This window comes from Gorilla gorilla, chromosome 22, assembly GCF_029281585.2.
Source record: "Gorilla gorilla gorilla isolate KB3781 chromosome 22, NHGRI_mGorGor1-v2.1_pri, whole genome shotgun sequence".
NCBI classification, from domain to species: Eukaryota; Metazoa; Chordata; class Mammalia; order Primates; family Hominidae; genus Gorilla; species Gorilla gorilla.
Genome location: NC_073246.2, coordinates 34,657,515 through 34,676,364, shown reverse-complemented (window position 1 = coordinate 34,676,364; position 18,850 = coordinate 34,657,515). Strand labels below are relative to the sequence as shown.

Below are 18,850 nucleotides of genomic sequence, written 5' to 3'. Positions count from 1 at the left end.
AGTCAAAGTTTTAGTAGAAACAATGATCTCATTCAATTAGAACCAATGGCTACATTTTAATAGAGTTTGATAAAAAGTATAAATTTACTAACAATTTTAACTAGGACCATTTATATGCTCTAAACAGAGGTACTTATCTCTATTAGCAAGTTACTTGCAATAACTATGTGCCTGCAGGAGAGAGAGCATTCCTCACTGTTACTTGCTGCTTAAATGCCTGCTTGTGAGGATGTATGTGTGTATAGTTTTTAAAAAGAAAGAAATAAGAGAAAAACTCTGTTGAACAAAAGCTATAGGTGAAGAGTTATTAAGCAAGTGAACTTTTAAAAACAATTGTATAATGTACACGGATAAAATTTACCCTACTATAAAATGAAAATAACTCTTTAAGCAAATACACGTAACACAATAAAACATCATTAATACCAACAACAACAAAAAGGAAATTTATTATAAGGATTCCAAGAAGATCAAGGGAACTCACACATGGCATGCAGTCCAGCTTCTGGAAGAGTCAAGGATCTGGGAAGGTACCAGAAGCCCTCAGAGTATCCTTTCTGTCCTCATTCTTCTCTCTCGCTACATTGACTAGTTTTCTTGGCTACTGAGCTGACATGTAATTTAAGGCTTTCCTACAGCTTTTGAGTTCATTGCAATTCCAGCCATAAGCAGGGACTCACTGTCTCTGTTTCAAGGGCAAAATCTCGGGAGATTCTGATCAGCCCACTTTGCATCAGCCAGTACAATGTAACTTGGTGTCTTAGTCCATTTCTTTTTTTTTTTTCTTTTTTGGTGTGTGCCCTTGTTGTTGTTGTTGTTGTTGATACAAAGAAATACCTGAGGCTAGGGTAATTTATAAAGAAAAGAGGTTTATTTGGCTCATGGTCCCACAGGCTGTACAAGAAGCATGGCACCAGCATTTTTTTCTGGTGAGGGCCCCAGGAACCTTCTACTCATGGCAGAAGGTGAAGGAAAGCCAGCATGTCACATGGTGAGACAGAAGCGAGAGAGAGAGAGTGAGAAGAGGAAGTACCAGACTCTTTTAAACAGTAGGTTCTCATGGGAACGAATAGGGCAAGAATACACTTGTTACAGGATGACACCAAGCCATTCAGGAGGCATCTGCCCCATGATCCAAACACCTCTCACCAGGCCCTACCTCCAACACAGGAGGTCACATTGCCACGTGAGATTTGGAGAGAACAAATATTCAAACCATATCACCTGGCTTCCTAACTCACGGGGTACTCTTCTCCCTAGAGGAGGCAGTTCCCACAGGTGGAGGGGAGATGTCTATTACTACTTTAAGAACTAATCGGCCGGGCGAGGTGGTTCATGCCTGTAATCCCAGCACTTTGGGAGGCCGAGGTGGGTGGATCACCTGAGGTCAGGAGTTAATGACCAGCCTGGCAACACAGCGAGACCCCGTCTCTACAAACATTCGCTGGGCGGGTGGTGTATGCCTGTAATCCCAGCTACTCGGGAGGCTGAGGCGGGAGAATCACTTGAACCTGGGAGGCAGAGGTTGCAGTGAACCGAGATCACGCCACTGCACTCCAACCTGGGCGACACAGCAAGACTGTGTCTCAAAAAAAAAAAAAAGAAAAGAACTAATATACTTCAGTAATTTATAATACATTGAGATCATGCTTTAGAAATAAAGGGTTGTTACGTGTAGAAAATGTCCATTTATAACAACGTAGGGTAAAATATTTATCACTAATTCAATAAACAGATAATGTCCAATAGCATTCAGTCAACGAATATTGTCTACTCTGTGCCAAGAGCCATTCAACATACTGTGAAAACAGCAGTGAACAAAACATAAAAATCTCTTCCCCTATTGTCTTAGTACATTTTGTGTTGCTATAACAAAATACCACAGCTTAATTTATAAAGAACAGAAATTTAGTTCTTATCGTTTTGGAAGCTGGAAAATTCAAGGTTGAGGGGCCACATCTGGTGAAGGCCTTCTTGCTGCACCACATACCACGGCAGTACGTGACAGGGGAAGAGAGTACAAGAGAGCAAGACAGAAAGGGGGCTGGACTCATGCATTTTATGAGGAAGCCAATCCCAAGATAACTAACCCACTAATCCAGCGACCACCACATGAATCCATTCATGAGGGCAGACCCTTCATGACCTAATGTCTTAATGTCTCACCTCTCAACATTGTTACATTGGGAATTAAGTTTCCAACACATGAATTTTGGGGGATACATTCAAACCGTGGCACCCATGAGTTGACATTCTACTTTAAGTTACTGCAGAACTGCCTTCATCAAAGTAAGGTTTAAATAAATCTAAAAAATTATTACATTATTTCTTCAGCCTTTTTCCAGAATAGAACTATTGAGATGTCCAGAGTTACAGTTTTTTAAAAAAAGGAAAATCCTAGATCAGGGACTCCTAGGCTGTTATATTTCACCTACCAGATAAAATTTTTTAAAGATAAAATAAAAAATTGAGGAGGGCCTATAGCTTTTCCTACATTTCAGTTTGCCAAATAAGGGTATGAAGATAAACTCACAGACTACCATATATTAGCATCATTGTTTATAGAAATAAAGAAATTTTCTCATCTTAACATGAAAGAAAAAAAAAGGCACATAATTTCAGAATAAAGGACTATTTCTTCCAAGAAAGGATATCTGGTTACTCTATACACACAGACTGCCCTTCCTCTTTTATTTTGGCAGCTGAGTAGGGAAAACTTTTCACAAGTTCACAGACCTGAATTTGGTAGTCATTGTTCCAGACTGCATAGTTTAGGACTGAGTTGGCAAACCAAACTGCTTATTGCCTATTTTGTCTGAATCTGTGGGTCAATTAATCCATGTAAAGTCACAATTTCATGGGAAAAATACTAACCAGAATTATTGCTTGGAAAGACGACTTTTTTTAAAGGAACAATTTATTGATTGAAACAAAATGGTTGATGTATTCGTTCTTTGTCTTCCCAGGATACTAAAAGCATTGCAATATTAAATGGTGATGACATACTATATCAACAAACAAATTAGTATATTTGATACTCAAAGCACAGAAGTACTTTATCAAATAATTAGTTTCTGATAATATACCAGCTGACAGGCAGTTAAGGTAGCTATTCAATTTCAGGAATTTAATTTCCACAATCTCTATAACTTCTGATAGAAGAACCTTTGGCTTGCTTGGGCAGTAAGATAACTTTTAAATGTTTAACTTTGCTCTTTAACTATATAAATAGGTAGACTGGCAAAGTTATAAATAAATCTGTTGTATCTGAATACAACCATGCACTGCATAATGATGTTTTGATCAATGATGGACTGCATATATGGTGGTGGTCCCATAAGATTGCAATACGGCCAGGCGCCGTGGCTCATGCCAGTAATCTCAGCATATTGGGAGGGTGAGGCGGGCAGATGACCTGAGGTCAGGAGTTCGAGACCAGCTTGGCCAAATGGTGAAAGCTCGTCTCTACTAAAAATGCAAAAAATAGTCACGTGTGGTGGCACATGCCTGTAATCCCAGCTCCTCAGGAGGCTGAGGCACAAGAATCGCTTGAACTTGGAGGCAGAGATTGCACCACTACACTCTAGCCTGGGCAACAGAGCTACACTCTGTTTCAAAAAAAAAAAAAAAAAAAAGATTGCAATGGAGCTGAAAAATTCCTATCATCTGGTGACATCATAGCAATCATAATACTGTAGCACAATACATTACTCATGTGTGTGGTGATGCTGGTATTAAAAAACCTCTGTTTCAGTGGTATAAAAGTATAGCACATACAATTACATATAGTACATAAAACTCCATAATGATAATAAATGACTATGTTACTGGTTTATGTATTTGCTATACCAGTAGTCCCCAACCTTTTTGACACCAGGGACTGGTTTCATAGAAGACAATTTTTCCATGAACTGGGGGGTGGAGGATGGTTTGAGGATGATTCAAATGCATCACATTTACTGTGTACTTTATTTCTATTATAATTACACTGTAATATATAATGAAATAATTATACAATTCACCATAATGTAGAAGCAGTGGGAGCCCTCAGCTTGTTTTCCTGCAACCAGATGGTCCCATCTGGGGGTGATGGGAGACAGTGACAGGTCATCAGGCATTAGATTCTCATAAGGAGTGCACAAGCTAGATCCCTCATGTGCAGAGTTCACAATAGGGTTCGTGTTCCTGTAAGAATCCAATGCTGCTGCAGATCTGACAGGAGACAGAGCTCAGGTGGTAATGCAAGTGATGCAGAGTGGCTGCAAATACAGATGAAGCTTTGTTCGCTCACCTGCCGCTCACCTCCTCTTGTGCAGCTCGGTTCCTAACAGGCCACTGACTGGTACCAGTCTGTGGCCTGGAGGTTGGGGACCCCTGCTTTATCTTATTTCTCGCATATTTAGTGAGGCCTCATCCGTTGTTAAGGCCCAGCTATTTATCTTCCCCCCAAATGTATATATTGAAACACTAATCCCCAATGTGATAGCAGAGGAGGTAGAGATGCTGGAATGTGACTAGGTCACAAAGGTGGAGCCCTTATGAATGGGATTAGTGCCCTGGTAAGAAGCTGAAGAAACCACAGTTGTCTCCCTTCCACCATGTGAGGACTCAGCTAGAAGGTACCATCTATGAACCAGGAAGCAGACCCTCACCGGAACACAAATCTGCCAGTGCCTTAACCTTGGATTTCCCAGCATCCAGAGCTGTGAGAAATAAATTTGTTGTTTATAAGTCACCCAATTAATGGTATTTTGTTGTAGCAGCCCAAAGGGACTAAGACATCAGCTAATGTATATAGAATATTTTTTACATATTTATTGGCTTTGTGGCTTCTAACATTTTAAAAATAAACTTAAAAAAAGAGAGAGAACAATGTCTACCTTTGGCCACTTGCCTCCTGCAGGGGTGGGAGGCGGCTGGGGACGCCTATACTATATTATATTTTTTACTGTTATTTTAGAGCGCACTCTTTTTACTTACAAAAAAAAAAAGTTAAGTATATAAGAGCCTCAGGCAGGTCCTTCAGGAGGTATTCCAGAAAAAGATATTGTTTTTATACGACATGATAGCTCCATGTTTGTTATTTTTCCTGAAGACATTCCAGTGGGACAAGATGTGGAAGTGGAAGACAGTGACACTGATAATCCTGAACTTGCGTAGGCCTAGGCTGATGTGTGTGTTTGTGTCTTAGCTTTAAAGTTTAAAAAGTAAAACAAAATAATTAAAATAGTAAAAATAGAAGATATTTTTGTGCAGCTGTAAATGTGTATTTTTTTAAGCAAAGTGTTACGCTGGGCACGATGGCTCACGCCTGTAATCCCAATACTTTGGGAGGCTGAGGCAGGTGGACGACCTGAGGTCGGGAGTTTGCGACTGCCTTGACCAACATGGAGAAACCTTGTCTTTACTAAAAATACAAAATTAGCTGGGCGTGGTAGTGCACGCCTGTAATCCCGGCTACTCAGGAGGCTAAGGCAGGAGAACTGCTTGAACCCTGGATGCAGAGGTTGCGGTGAGCTGAGGTTGCACTACTGCACTCCAGCCTGGGCAACAAGAGCAAAACTCAGTCTCAAAAAAAAAAAAAAAAAAAAGTCAAGAAGTTTTAAAAAATGTCTGGGCACGTTGGCTCATGACTGCAATCCCAGAACTTTGGGAGGCCAAGGTGGGCAGATTACTTGAGGTCAGGAGTTCAAGACCAGCCTGGCCAACACAGGAGCTTGTGGGGTGTGCGGATCATCTCTTACTAAAAATACAAACATTAACTGGGCATGGTGGTGCACGCTTATAATCCCAGCTACTTGGGAGGCTGAGGTGGGAGGATTGCTTGAACCTGGGAGGCAGAGGTTGCAGTGAGCTGAGATCACGCCACTGCACTCCAGCCTGGGGATAGAGTGAGACTCTGTCTCATTGCTTGAACTTGGGAGGTGGAGGTTGCAGTGAGCTGAGATTGCGCCACTGCACTCCAGACTGGGTGACAGAGTGAGACTCCATCTCAAAAAACAAAAACAAAACAAAACAATAACAACAAAAAAGTTTTAAAAAATAAGAAAGCTGGCCGGGCGCGGTGGCTCACGCCTGTAATCCCAGCACTTTGGGAGGCCGAGGCGGGCGGATCACGAGGTCAGGAGATCGAGACCATCCTGGCTAACACAGTGAAACCCCGTCTCTACTAAAAAATACAAAAAATTAGCCGGGCGTGGTGGCGGGCGCCTGTAGTCCCAGCTACGCGGGAGGCTGAGGCAGGAGAATGGCGTGAACCCGGGAGGCGGAGCTTACAGTGAGCCGAAATCGCGCCACTGCACTCCAGCCTGGGCGACAGAGCGAGACTCCGTCTCAAAAAAAAAAAAAAAAAAAAAAGAAAGCTTATAAAGTAAAAAAGTTATAGTAAGCTATTTATTATTGAAGAAAGAAATATGTTTAAACATTTAGTGTAGCCTAAGTGTACAGTTGTTTATAAAATCTACAGCAGTGTACAGTAATATCCTAGGCGTTCATATTCACTTACCACTCACTCACTGACTCACCCAGAGCAACCTCCAGTCCTGTAAGCTCCATTCCTGGTAAGTGTCCTATACAGGTGCACCATTTTTAAAGCTTTTATGCCGTATTTTTACTGTATCTTTTCTATGTTTAGATACAGATACCATTGTGTTACAAGTGCTACAGTATTCAGTACAGTAACATGCCGTACAGGTTTGTAGCCTAGAAGCAATAAGCTATGCCATACAGCCTAGGTATGTAGTAGGCTACACCACTAGGTTTGTGTAAGTATGTGATGAAATTGCCTAATGGCATATTTCTCAGAATGTATCCCCGTCAAGTGACACGTGATTGTATTGTGGCTTACTTTAAAATGAGAGGTACTCTTCCCTCTATCCATATCCAATCACCACTTTTACACTGGGAGAAATTTTTGAAATTTCAGGCCACCATAATAACATATTCGGCTTCTGGACCTTGTCTTTGCTACCTCTACCCTAATTATTTTACTGCAAATCTTTCTCTTGGCTCAGGTGTCTGGAGGCTGATCAGGCACAATTTGAATCTTCTATGATTAGAAAAGGGAGTTCAATTTGACTAGTGAAACACTGTTGGAATCAGAACTTACACCAATGCTGAACAGCCAGAATATAAGAACTGAGAGTAACATGAGTAGAATGGAAGCCAGATGTTATTAACCCTTCCTATTAACTAGAAGAAAATGTTAATGTTATAGAGGATGCTCTTAGCTCCAAAACTGAGTCCTAGTCGTGCACATGTCAAATCTAATTAAAAATATAAAAATTAGGCCGGGTGTGGTGGCTCATGCCTTAATCCCAACACTTCAGAAGGCCGAGGCAGGCGGATCACAAGGTCAGAAGTTTGAGACCAGCCTGGCCAACATGGCAAAACCCCGTCTCTACTAAAAATACAAAAATTAGCCAGGTGTGGTGCCAGGTGCCAGTAATCCCAGCTACTCGGGAGGCTGAGGCAAGAGAATCGTTTGAACACAGGAGGCAGAGGTTGCAGTGAGCTGAGATCGTGCCATTGTACTCCAGCCTGGGCGAGAAGAGCAAGACTCCGTCTCAAAAAACAAAACAAAACAAAACAAAAATACAAAAATTAGCCGGGTGTGGTGCCAGATGCCTGTAATCCCAGCTACCCGGGAGGCTGAGACATGCCAATAGCTTGAACATGGGAGGCAGAAGCTGCAGTGAGCTGAGATCGTGCCACCGCACTCCAGTTTGGGCCATAGAGCAAGACTCCGTCTCAAACAAATAATAAATAAATAAATTAAATTAAATAAAAAGAAATGCTTGGAGTGCTCGGGATCTTCCACTTCAACCTGGAATTTAAATCTTACTGAAATTTCTACAGGATGGTGTGGGCAAACAGGCATCCTAATGTTTGCTGATGTAAGTACAAACTGCATAACTTCTATAAAAAGAAATTTAGAATTAGCAAAATCATAAATGCATATATTGAGATCTAGCAATTTCAATTCTATTTCATCCTACAGATGTAACAGTTTTTCAAAGCTTTTCATTACAGCACTGATTAAGACTAGAAATAATCTAAATATCAATGTTTATGGAACTGGTTAAATAAATTACAGTATATCCCAACAATGAATCACTACGTAGCTGGGTTAAAAAAAAAAAAATAGACGGCTGTGCGCGGCGGCTCACGCCTGTAATCCCAGCACTTTGGGAGACTGAGGCGGGCGGATCACGAAGTCAAGAGATTGAGACCATCCTGGCCAACAGGGTGAAATACAAAAATACAAAATAAATTAGCTGGGCGTGGTGGCGCGTGCCTGTAATCCCAGCTACTAGGGAGGCTGAGGCAGAAGAATCACTTGAACCTGGGAGGCGGAGATTGCAGTGAGCGGAGATCGCGCCATTGCACTCTAGCCTGGGCGACAAGAGCGAAATTTAGTCTCAAAACAAACAAACAAAAAACCAAAAAAACACAACCCTTCATATACAGATATGGGCCGATCTCCAATCTATGGTAGGCTAAAAATGCAGCTTACACACCAGCTGTGTAAAAAGGGGAACACATTAAAATATGCATATTTATTTGCTTTTATGTTCATAGAACATCTTTAGAGGATCATAAGAAACTGTTAACATTGCCACTGAGGAAGTGAACAGCCTTCCAGACATGGGTGGATTTTTTTCACTCTACCGAATACCCTTTTAATTTCGAAACATCAAAATGAATTCGCATACACAGGTGCATGCCCGAAGGAAAAACTTCAAGTTCGGTGATGAGATAGGGAAAGCCGGTGAGTTCAACCTTAGGCGCAATCACCCTGTGAAGGTGTGGCCAGTGAGGGCTTTGTCACGCAAGTCTGAGAACTGTCACAACCTTCCCCACCCCCGGCTCGATTTTCCTTCCACTTGTTTCTGAAACTCGCTAAGGTTCGGAAAGTATTTAGTCATAGAACTGCTTGCAAACTTGGCATTCTTTCGAAAACACGGAAACACTTTTGCTTTCCTTGTTCCTGAAAGACTGGGGAACGGGGGACATCAAGCCAGGTAACATTGTATCATAACTGAAATTCAGTGTCTTTGAAGTAACATTGTACCATAAATGAAATTCAATGTCTTTGAAGTAACATTGTATCATAAATAAAATTCAATGTCTTTCTAAGAGCTCTGTAGCTATAAAGCTGTAGAAATACAAAGTATTACTCAAGAATAACTAGTAATTACCAATAGTCACACCTCAGGTCAAAGTTTGGAGAGGACTATTCCACCTCCTAGATCACACTTTCCTTCCCGAAAGCCGCTTCTCTCTCTGGCCTCTCCCCTCCTCCTCCTCCCTCATCTGTTTGGCGGGAGGCTTCCTCACATTACCGCTCCGCGTAAGTGCGAAGACGCACTGCAGCAGCGCCGTCTGAGGGACAACAGAGCCTACTCTTTCTTCTCATCTCTATGATCCTCTTTGTGACCTGTCAAACAACACCAGAGTTCCATGCTAATAGTACTCCACTCCGACAGAGAGCGATGCAAAGAGCCGACGCTCTCGCGAGAGGTGTGGGGCTCTCTCTCTCTCTCTCTCTCACTCTCTCTTTCTCCAAGTATTGAGAGCGCGTGGGAGCATAGGCGCATGCGCGCTTGTGGGGTGCGCGGTAGCAACAGAGGACTCGACCCGGCTGGAGCTCCGGAGAGCGCGCGTGCGCCGTTACGAGCTCGGTGCTGCCGGGGCCGCGGTGGAAGCGAGTATTCGACCGCCGTGCGGGCCGCGGGAATGTTCCGAAAGGCCCGGCGGGTGAACGTGCGCAAGCGGAACGACTCCGAAGAGGAAGAGCGGGAACGCGATGAGGAGCAGGAGCCGCCGCCGTTGTTGCCGCCGCCGGGCACGGGCGAAGAGGCGGGCCCCGGTGGCGGCGACAGGGCCCCTGGCGGGGAGTCGCTGCTGGGCCCGGGGCCGTCGCCGCCTTCCGCCCTGACCCCGGGCCTCGGGGCTGAGGCCGGGGGCGGCTTCCCCGGCGGCGCGGAGCCCGGCAACGGGCTGAAGCCGCGCAAGAGGCCTCGCGAGAACAAAGAGGTGCCCCGGGCCAGCCTGCTCAGCTTCCAGGACGAGGAGGAAGGTAAACTGCGCGCTTCGGACGCCCTTAGACGGCCGCATCCCCGACGCAGGCCCCCGTCCCCCGCCCCCCGCCCCCCGCCCCCGTATTCTCTGGACGCCCAGCCCCGGAGCCCTGGAACGGAGTCCCCTGCCGTCCGACCGGCTGCGAATCTTCCCCAGCCTCCGGCCTTCTGCTCAGGCAAGGGACGCGTTCCCGCGCTGCCCCCAGCCTTTTCTTAACCACCTCCTCTGCCACGGGGCCGGAGGTCAGATCAGGCATTCTGAGTGTTTCAGGGGAAATGCGGTGTTCCCTGTCCTGCCTCTTTTCTGCCTGGCGTGTTTCAGGGCCAACTTGGTGTGGGTCCCCTGGCTGCTCTTGGCATGCTTTCCGAGCCCTCTGCAGGTCACTGCGCCCACACTTCTTGGATGCTCTGTCCAGGCATCCTCGACCATGAAGGCCGAGTTTGTAAAAAGGAGTACTAGGAGAGGGAACAGAAGCCTGGAGTTGCAGCTCTGGTTCTGAGTGACCTTGGGCCAGTCCCTTGCAGTCGCTGAGCCTCAGTTTACCCATAAAAGTAATTAGGGGTAGCAGATACCCAGCCTTCTTCGCACTGACTTTGGGAACAGTGAAGCGAGACGGTGTAATAATAGTAAAAGCAAGGCAGTTTCTCCAATTCCTGTGGGAGGCCAGGCTGCAGTGGATTTAGATTGCTGATCTTAAATGAGCCTTAAATCTTTTTTCTTCTGACCATTTGAATGTGCATAACCCAGTTAATTCCATGTTACGAAAAAAGAAATTAAGTTTTGGAAATCTTGCATTTTTATTCGAGAGGTTTCCAGTAAGGTAGGTAGTTTATCTTTGGCATTTCTGTTACTCTTTATTTGGTTTGAGAGGAGTACAGACAGATTTTTGTTTTTGAGATACATGAGCTTTTTTTTTTTTAAGTATTTAGTACTTTTAAAATTTCAAATCAAAGAAAAGTGATTTGCCCTTACCTTAGCTTTAAAACCACTATGTCAGCTTGTGGTGGATGTAGTTACTCAGAATTGGCAGCACCTTTTTATTTTAGATATTTTGTTTCGGATTCGTTAATAACTTGGTGATGTGGTTTTTCAGAAACATTTTGAATGATTTTTTCCCCTCCTCAAATAGATGATTTAAGGAAGACAGTAATAGGAAAATTTTGTGAAGTTACATGTGCTATTCCTTTAAAAAGTCTCAAAAATCTCACTACTTCACAGTAATTTAGGAAGTTGACCTCCTAAATTTGAGTCTGTGACAGACTTGAAATAATTATACAATGATTTTGGCATATGAGTATATATATTTGGGATAATTTGAACAGCACGTAAGATCATGTGAAAGAAGGGAAATATTTTCAGAAAATAGTTGCTACAGACTTCATTTAATTTCCTTTTTAAGAAAATGAAGAAGTTTTCAAAGTGAAGAAATCAAGTTATAGCAAAAAGATAGTAAAATTGCTCAAGAAGGAATATAAAGAAGATCTTGAAAAATCGAAGATTAAGACAGAACTCAACTCATCAGCTGAAAGTAAGTACCAAACTAATTGAATTCTTTTGAAATGACAAAATGAAAGCTCTTTCTCACAGTGATTTGCTGTATATCTTCTGAACTCATTCAGTGGACCCTGTGGTTGTCAAGGGCCCTTATTGAGTAGCAATACAATTCTGTTATTTAATTGTAACACAGATGGTTTGTAAATGTATTTTTTAAAAAGACAGAATTATTGCCCCTGGAACATTTCTGCTGCAATGACTAGATTCTCTCACAGTTTTCCTACTTGTGTGCAGACTGCTGTTGAACAGAGAAAGAAGGTTTCTCATTTTAGCCTAAGACACAGGTTTATTTCTGTTTGAAGGAGTGTTGTGCAAATTCTTGTATTTTGTAGAGACAGATTTGCGATTTCTTTGGTGGTATTTCCACAGTGGATTTTATTCTTAGAGAACTTTTAGGAATATCCTAAATTTAATATTAGTATTACTCCCATTCAGCAGCCTTATCTGATACTAGATGAAGACTCCTTAGAATAATGAGGCAGGTATATTGTACAGACATCTCTTATGTCTCTCAAAACCTCAGTTTAAAAAATTTTAAGCGGTTATTTTGTCTTTAGGAAAGTGGATCCAGTATAATATTCTATGGTCTGAGTTATTCTCATGCAAATGCTATTTTATTTTATGGAATTAATGAGAAAATCATGATTTTCCAGATTCTCATTTACAGGCTTATTGTGAAAAAGTATGGCGTTGTATCTCAAATTTACAATCTAGTTGTGAAGACAATATCTCATAAATGTGTAAGAGGACTCAGTGTTTGGCAAAATGTTCAATCAGTGTTCCAAAGGGTAGCTACACTTTCAGAGGAGAGAGGACTGCTTTATGGAAAAAGTGGGACTCGAAGATGGATCTTTGACAGTTAAAATTCCGAAAGGGAAGGTAATGGGGGTATGATCAAGGATTAAAATGACTAAAGCTGTTTTGGAAAAGAACAAGTACACCTGACAGGTCAGAGTAGATGATTTGTGAAGGAAGTAGTTAGAGGTTTCGTGTGAAAGATACGTTGACAGATTGTGAAGGATGTTCAGTATCCAGTAAGGGTTTACATTTGCTACGGTGGCTTGCCAAGATGGTGACATGATAAATGCGTTTTGAAACTTTAGCCTGGTATTAACATGCAGCATGAGGAGAGATTGGAGGCCTAAAGCAGTTTAAACTCAAGGGCCAGCTTTGATCCGTTAATAGTGGGTTTAAAAAGGTCTCACAGTTGAGCAAAAGTAAAGGCTTCTGATTTAGTAGGAAATTCTGGATGAGTTAAAAATGTTTTCTGTTGTTGTAGGGGGAGAAGTGGAAAGAAAGAATGATTTGAGAACCATTCCAAGGGAAGAATTGATAGGCTTAATGTACACTTTGCCATATTGGATTTAAAAGAAAGAGTCAAATTTGAGCTTTTGTCCTGGAGTGTCTTAATCCATTTTCTGCTCCTGTAACAATACTACAGACTAGGTAATTTATAAACAATAGAAGTTTATTTGGTTGACCGTTCTGGAGGCTGGGAGGGCCAAGAGCATGGCACAGGCATCTACTAAGGGCCTTTATGTTGTCATAACATGGTAGAAGGGCAGGTGAGTCTCCAAGACAGAGAGAGAATATCCTGCCAAACTCATCCTTTTATCAGGAGCCAACTCCTGGGATAATGGCATTCATCTTCTCATGTTGTAACTGCCATTTAAGGGCCCCACCTGTTAATAACGTTACAATGGCAATTAAATTTCAACGTGAGTTTTGGAGAGGACACTCAAACCATAGGGTGACTTGGTTATGAATAATTATATATAGGAATAGAGAAGGCAAGTGGAAGGAGGAATGTTTTTAGGAGAACTGGTTATTTTGGAGTCTAGGAAACTGCCTTATTTTCCTCAGAATTCTTGAGACCAACTATATATGATGAGAGTAAAAGAAAGGTCAGGATAAGTGACAACTGAGAAAGGCCTGTTGTCATGGTTGTTGTATTAAGTCTGTTTTCATGCTGCTGATAAAGACATATTCAAGACTGGAAAGAAAAAGTTTAATTGGACTTACAGTTCCACGTGGCTGCGGAGGCCTCAGAATCATGGCAGGAGGTGAAAGGCACTTTTTACATGGTGGCAGCAAGAGAAAATGAGGAAGCAAAAGCGGAAACCCCTGATAAACCCATCAGATCTCATGAGACTTATTCACTGTCATGAGAATGGCACGGGAAAGACCAGCCCCCATGATTTAGTTACCTCCTCCTGGGTCCCTTCCACAACACGTAGGAATTCTGGGAGATACAATTCAAGTTGACATTTGAATGGAGACATAGTCAAACCATATTAGTTGCCATTTATTGTTGGGTTTAGAAATTGAAACAAGTGTGAAGTTGATGAAGCCGTCTCTGACCTCTTCCTTCCTTCTATCCTCATTGAATTCTGATACTCCACTCACTAGATAACTCCAATTAATGTCCTCTCTGAAGGCGGAGTCTGATTGTATTGTAGATTGTCATTGGTAACACTGAAATGAAGGTCTGTCATTAATTGGCAATCCAGAACTCTTCCTACCTTCAACCCTCTATAGTAGGCAGAGACAATTAACTTCAAAATAACCACGGTATTGACTTGAGAACCCCATTTTTCTGATATTCTTAAAATAATGAGTTCTCTTTTTAATTTGAATTTGAGTGGAAGTAGTCAGTGAATACTTAGAGATGTAGATTTGGGGGTGGTGCTTATTGCGGTGATAATTAAAGGTGAATGGAATTGATGAGGGAGCCGTATATAAAGGAAAAATTCCTGAAGACCAAAGACTTCTACTCTAGTAAGCCTACATGTAGAGGAAGGGATTTACCAAAGAGATAAAAGAATCAGAAAGGCCAAAGAGGAAAAGAGAAGAATGTTTCAGGAAGATGATGGTCGCTTGTGTGAACTAGTACAAGAAAAGTCAGGAAAAGTGAGGACCAAGGAGGGGCTATTGGCAAGATTGCCCAGCGTTTCTCTTGAGGGCTTCTGACAGGATGGATGGGAGTGGCCCACCAGCCAGACCCAGTGCCCTCAGAGATGTTTGGAAGAAGGAACATCTTTTGCTAAATTGCTTGATGATGCTATCATACATGAATTAGCCATGGCTGCAGCCATTGGGTTAGGTTGGGTGAAATCAAAGGCTGTTTGTAGGGTCAAGGCACAAAAGTTGGAGAGGAAGTAGAGGGCAGCAGGTCCACACTGCTTCCTTGGGAAGTTTGGCAGAGAGAGACTAGGCAATAACTAGAGGGACCAATGGAGTCAAGTGGGAAAGCTCTTTTGACGAAGAGAAGCCTGTCCCTCTTTGTAGAAGAGGAGAGGGAGAGCCTGACCAGGTTTAAGGTGAAGTGGGTAATAATTGTGAGCAGGTTTCCTGAAGTAGTAGTAAATGAAGTTGAAGGCATGAGTGGAGCCTTGAAAAAGGTTATTTAACATCTGTATAGAGATGTCTGGAAGGGTAACATGTGACCACTGACATTCACATATCACCATGCTTTCGGCTTGTGTTTGCTCAATCATAAGCAAATACTTGTGAATTTAATGAAACATTGAATCTTAAAATTTGTAGGAATCATTCATTATCTGAGCATATCTGATGTAGTAGACCTTTTGCGCTTTTGTTTTTAGTCCATTAAAAGCCATTGGTTTAGCATGGGTAAATTTGTTTTGTTTTGTTTTTGAGGTGGAATCTCGTTCTGTTGCTCAGGCTGGAGTGCAGTGGGGCGATTTCACCTCACTGCAGCCTCTGCCTCCTGGGTTCAAGCGATTCTCCTGCCTCAGCCTCCTGAGTAGCTGGGGCTACAGGTGTGCACCACCAAGCCCAGCTAATTTTTGTATATTTAGTAGAGACAGGGTCTTACCATGTTGGCCTGGCTGGTCTTGAACTCCTGATCTCAGGGGATCCACCCGCCTTGGCCTCCCAGAGTGCTGGGATTACAGGCGTGAGCCACCATGCCTGGCCTAGCATGGGTTTAGAGCAAAAGGAAATAGGTAGTTTTTACTCCATCTAATAATGTGATAAAGTGAGTTTTAAAATCTTATAGCTTCATAATCCATTTCAGAGAGAAGTCTGGGTAATGAGAAAATGGTAAATGAAAAAAAAAAGAAAAAAAATGAAAGAGCCTAAAAGAGGTTACCTAAAATCTTCTTGGTAAAGTTAAAAAGAGGGGAGGGATATTATCTCTGGGACTGTTACTTAAGGGAGTACAGTATGGTTTGAGAAGAAGGAAGAAGTTTGAAGCAGTTTTGGGGACAGGAACATTCTAAGGAAATGACAGAAAAATATCTTTCATATTGAGAATAAACTTTTGCTTTACTCTTTGAGTATATTCCTTGTGCCTGTTGTGAGCATTACCAGGTTCAGTGCTTCAAGGTAAAGCACTTCGATTTTTGCCTGGGACAGAGGCTGTATTAGGTTTATTTAATTATAAGTAATGTAAACCAGGACAGTTTATCATTAAGATGTAGTGGTGCCTCCTGGATGACAATGGCAGGAAAGCAATCTTGAAATGGGCCTCAGGAGTGGATTAGAACTGAGAATTAGGAGGCTCTCTTCTCTGTCCAGATGGCACAATGTGGCCATTCCTCAGCTCCCTTCCTAGTTTACATATTCATGTAGCCTTTAGTTTCAGTCCTGATTCCAGATTCCCAGAAAGAGAATCTGGTTATCTCTGCTTCAGTCAGAAGTCCACTCTTAAACATTGAGTCATGGTAGTGGGGTCAGGCTTGCACAGTGTAAATGTGACTGCTGGGATTTCATCTCTTTAGGTGATAGGTGACAAGTGGTTTTGAGCTAAGAAGGTATTCCATGTAAGTGTCGATTACTAAGAGACTTAGCTGGACTGTAAATGTGCTTTGTTCATAACAGAGTTGCTTCGAATGGGCTTAGGGTTTAATGAAATACTAACATAAAATGAAGTAATGCTTGAAAGAGGTACAAGCAGTTCCTTGTGGGAGTTTAGCAGAAAAAACAGTTAATTTTGATAAATTGTTGACATTTTGATAAAATTAACTGAAGGTGGAATGGAGCGGGGCCTCAAATGCATCCTTTATTATATCCTCTGTATTATTTTTACCTAATCCTGTCTGTTATGCTGTTTCATACTCACACACTCAAGAGTTATGAGTTTTTAACAAACAATTAATTCAAGCTTTACTGGATTGAGCCCATAATTGAATGAAAAGTTCCCCTTTTTTTAATTAAAAAAAATTTTTAATGATGTCAATACCATTGGAATAAACTTTCTTAATTTATGAATTTTATTTTACATATATTTTAATTCTTCAAAAATTTAGGTGAACAACCTTTGGACAAAACAGGACATGTTAAGGATACAAATCAAGAAGATGGAGTTATCATCAGTGAACATGGTGAAGATGAAATGGATATGGAAAGTGAAAAAGAGGAAGAAAAGCCAAAGACTGGTGGAGCTTTTTCAAATGCTTTATCTTCATTGAATGTTCTTCGTCCAGGTGTGTACTCAAAAGTATTTCTCAGAACTAAACCCCTCAAGAATGGGCCATCTTTAAAGATGATTATTAAGAAGGAATTAGCTAAGTGGTGTTTCTTATTATGACATTGCTGTTTGAAGAGGGAGTTTTTCCATTTGCAAATATAAAAAATAGGAGAACCAGAAGTTTCCCAACTTTTCCAAGTTTATTCACAGACAGGTAATTGTATTTTGCAAATGAGTCTTCAAGTAAATGGAAAAATGGCCCTGTAGTCCTTTTTAATGTATTTCAGATTAAGACTGACTTAACTTTCTTCTGAACTGCTGCTAAAAGTAAAACTAGTTTCTGTTAGTTTTTTTTTTGTTTTTTGGTTTTTTTTTTTGCTTTTTGAGGCGGAGTTTCCCTTTTGTTGCCCAGGCTGGAGTGCAATGGCACGATCTCAGCTCACTGCACCCACTGCCTCCCAGGTTCAAGCGATTCTCCTGCCTCAGCCTCCTGAGTAGCTGGGACTAACAGGCGTGCGCCACCATACCCAGCTGATTTTTGTATTTTTGGTAGAGATGGGGTTTCTCCATGTTGGCCAGGCTGGTCTTGAACTCCCAAACTCAGGTGATCCGCCTGCCTCGGCCTCCCAAAGTGCTGGGATTACAGGCGTGAGCCACTGCACCCGGCCTAATTTCTGTTAGTTTTATGTCCACACTCCTTTTTACTTTTCTGCAAAAAATAGTTTGCAGGTCTATCCACTGGCTAATCAGCCTTTGAATAAATAAGTGCTTAGTAGCCAGATTTAAATTATGAAACAGTACCATTTAACTCCTGTTAATGTTTATACAATTTAAAAATATGCTACTCTGGGCTGAGAAAGTTGTAGTAAATTCTATACATACATCACTAGTGGCAGTCTGATTGGTACAGTCCTTACGGGAAGCTCTTTGGCAATATGAATCAATAGATTTCAAAATGTTCTTACTCTTGACCCAGTAATTTCATATCTAGAAATTTATCCCAAGGAAATCATGTTTTTATTGGAACATTTGCAATGAGCAACATTCAGGAAAAAATGTCTAGCAGGAGGGGAAAGGTTTGTTAGAAAATTACAGTACATTTACTTGATAGAATATTATGTAGCTGTTAAAATAACAATTAGGCAAGTAGGGAGGCATTAATTTTTGCTATACTCAAAAGGTCAGTTAACGTGTGCGGTAGATTATGCCTTATCTATGCAGAAAATGTTAAACCATTAAAAATTATGTTTATGGAGAACAATAACATGGAATAAAACTTATGAGAAATAGGTACAAAATTAAATATTTAGTATGATTACAGGTAAACTAAAAACTATCTGCAAGAGAAATGTACTATACATCATATAGTGCCTTTTCAGGGTCATGAGATTATATTATTTTTATCTGTTTTCCAGCATCATAATACAGTTTCATTTTTTTTTTTTTTTGAGACGGAGTTGTGCTGTTGTTGCCCAGGCTGGAGTGCAGTGGTGCAATCTCGGCTTACTGCAACCTCTGCCTCCTGGGTTCAAGCGATTCTCCTGCCTTAGCCTCCCAAGTAGCTGGGATTACAGGTGCCCGCCACCACACCTGGCTAATTTTTTGTAGAGATGGGGTTTCACCATGTTGGCCAGGCTGGTCTTGAACTCCTGACCTCAGGTGATCCACCTGCCTCAGCCTTCCAAAGTGCTGGGATTACAGGTGTGAGCCACTGTGCCCAGCCACTTCTATTTGTTAAAAATGAAAAAAAAAATTATAGTTAAAATAAAACTGCTTCGG

At 41.7% G+C, this 18,850-nt stretch overlaps 2 protein-coding genes across 5 annotated transcripts in view; one reads left to right on the top strand and one right to left on the bottom strand.

Annotated features, from left to right (window-relative positions):
• LOC101137472 (putative uncharacterized protein C21orf62-AS1) overlaps window positions 1-9,405 on the bottom strand; it is an 82,290-nt gene extending 72,885 nt beyond the window's left edge. For 2 of the 3 annotated variants that reach the window (XM_019017884.3, XM_063702752.1), the window contains exon 1: window positions 9,201-9,405. The gene's annotated coding sequence lies outside the window, so the exon portion shown is untranslated. The remainder of the gene's footprint in view (window positions 1-9,200) is intronic. The other variant, XM_004062708.4, reaches the window with a different exon arrangement.
• A 178-nt stretch (window positions 9,406-9,583) lies between these two features.
• Window positions 9,584-18,850, top strand: part of PAXBP1 (PAX3 and PAX7 binding protein 1) — a 37,919-nt gene continuing 28,652 nt past the window's right edge. Inside the window, exons 1-3 of one of the 2 annotated variants that reach the window (XM_004062703.4) lie at window positions 9,584-10,081; window positions 11,483-11,611; window positions 16,911-17,087. In XM_004062703.4, the coding sequence (XP_004062751.2) occupies window positions 9,598-10,081; window positions 11,483-11,611; window positions 16,911-17,087 (790 nt within the window). In that variant the 5' untranslated portion in view covers window positions 9,584-9,597. The remainder of the gene's footprint in view (window positions 10,082-11,482; window positions 11,612-16,910; window positions 17,088-18,850) is intronic. The other variant, XM_004062701.4, reaches the window with a different exon arrangement.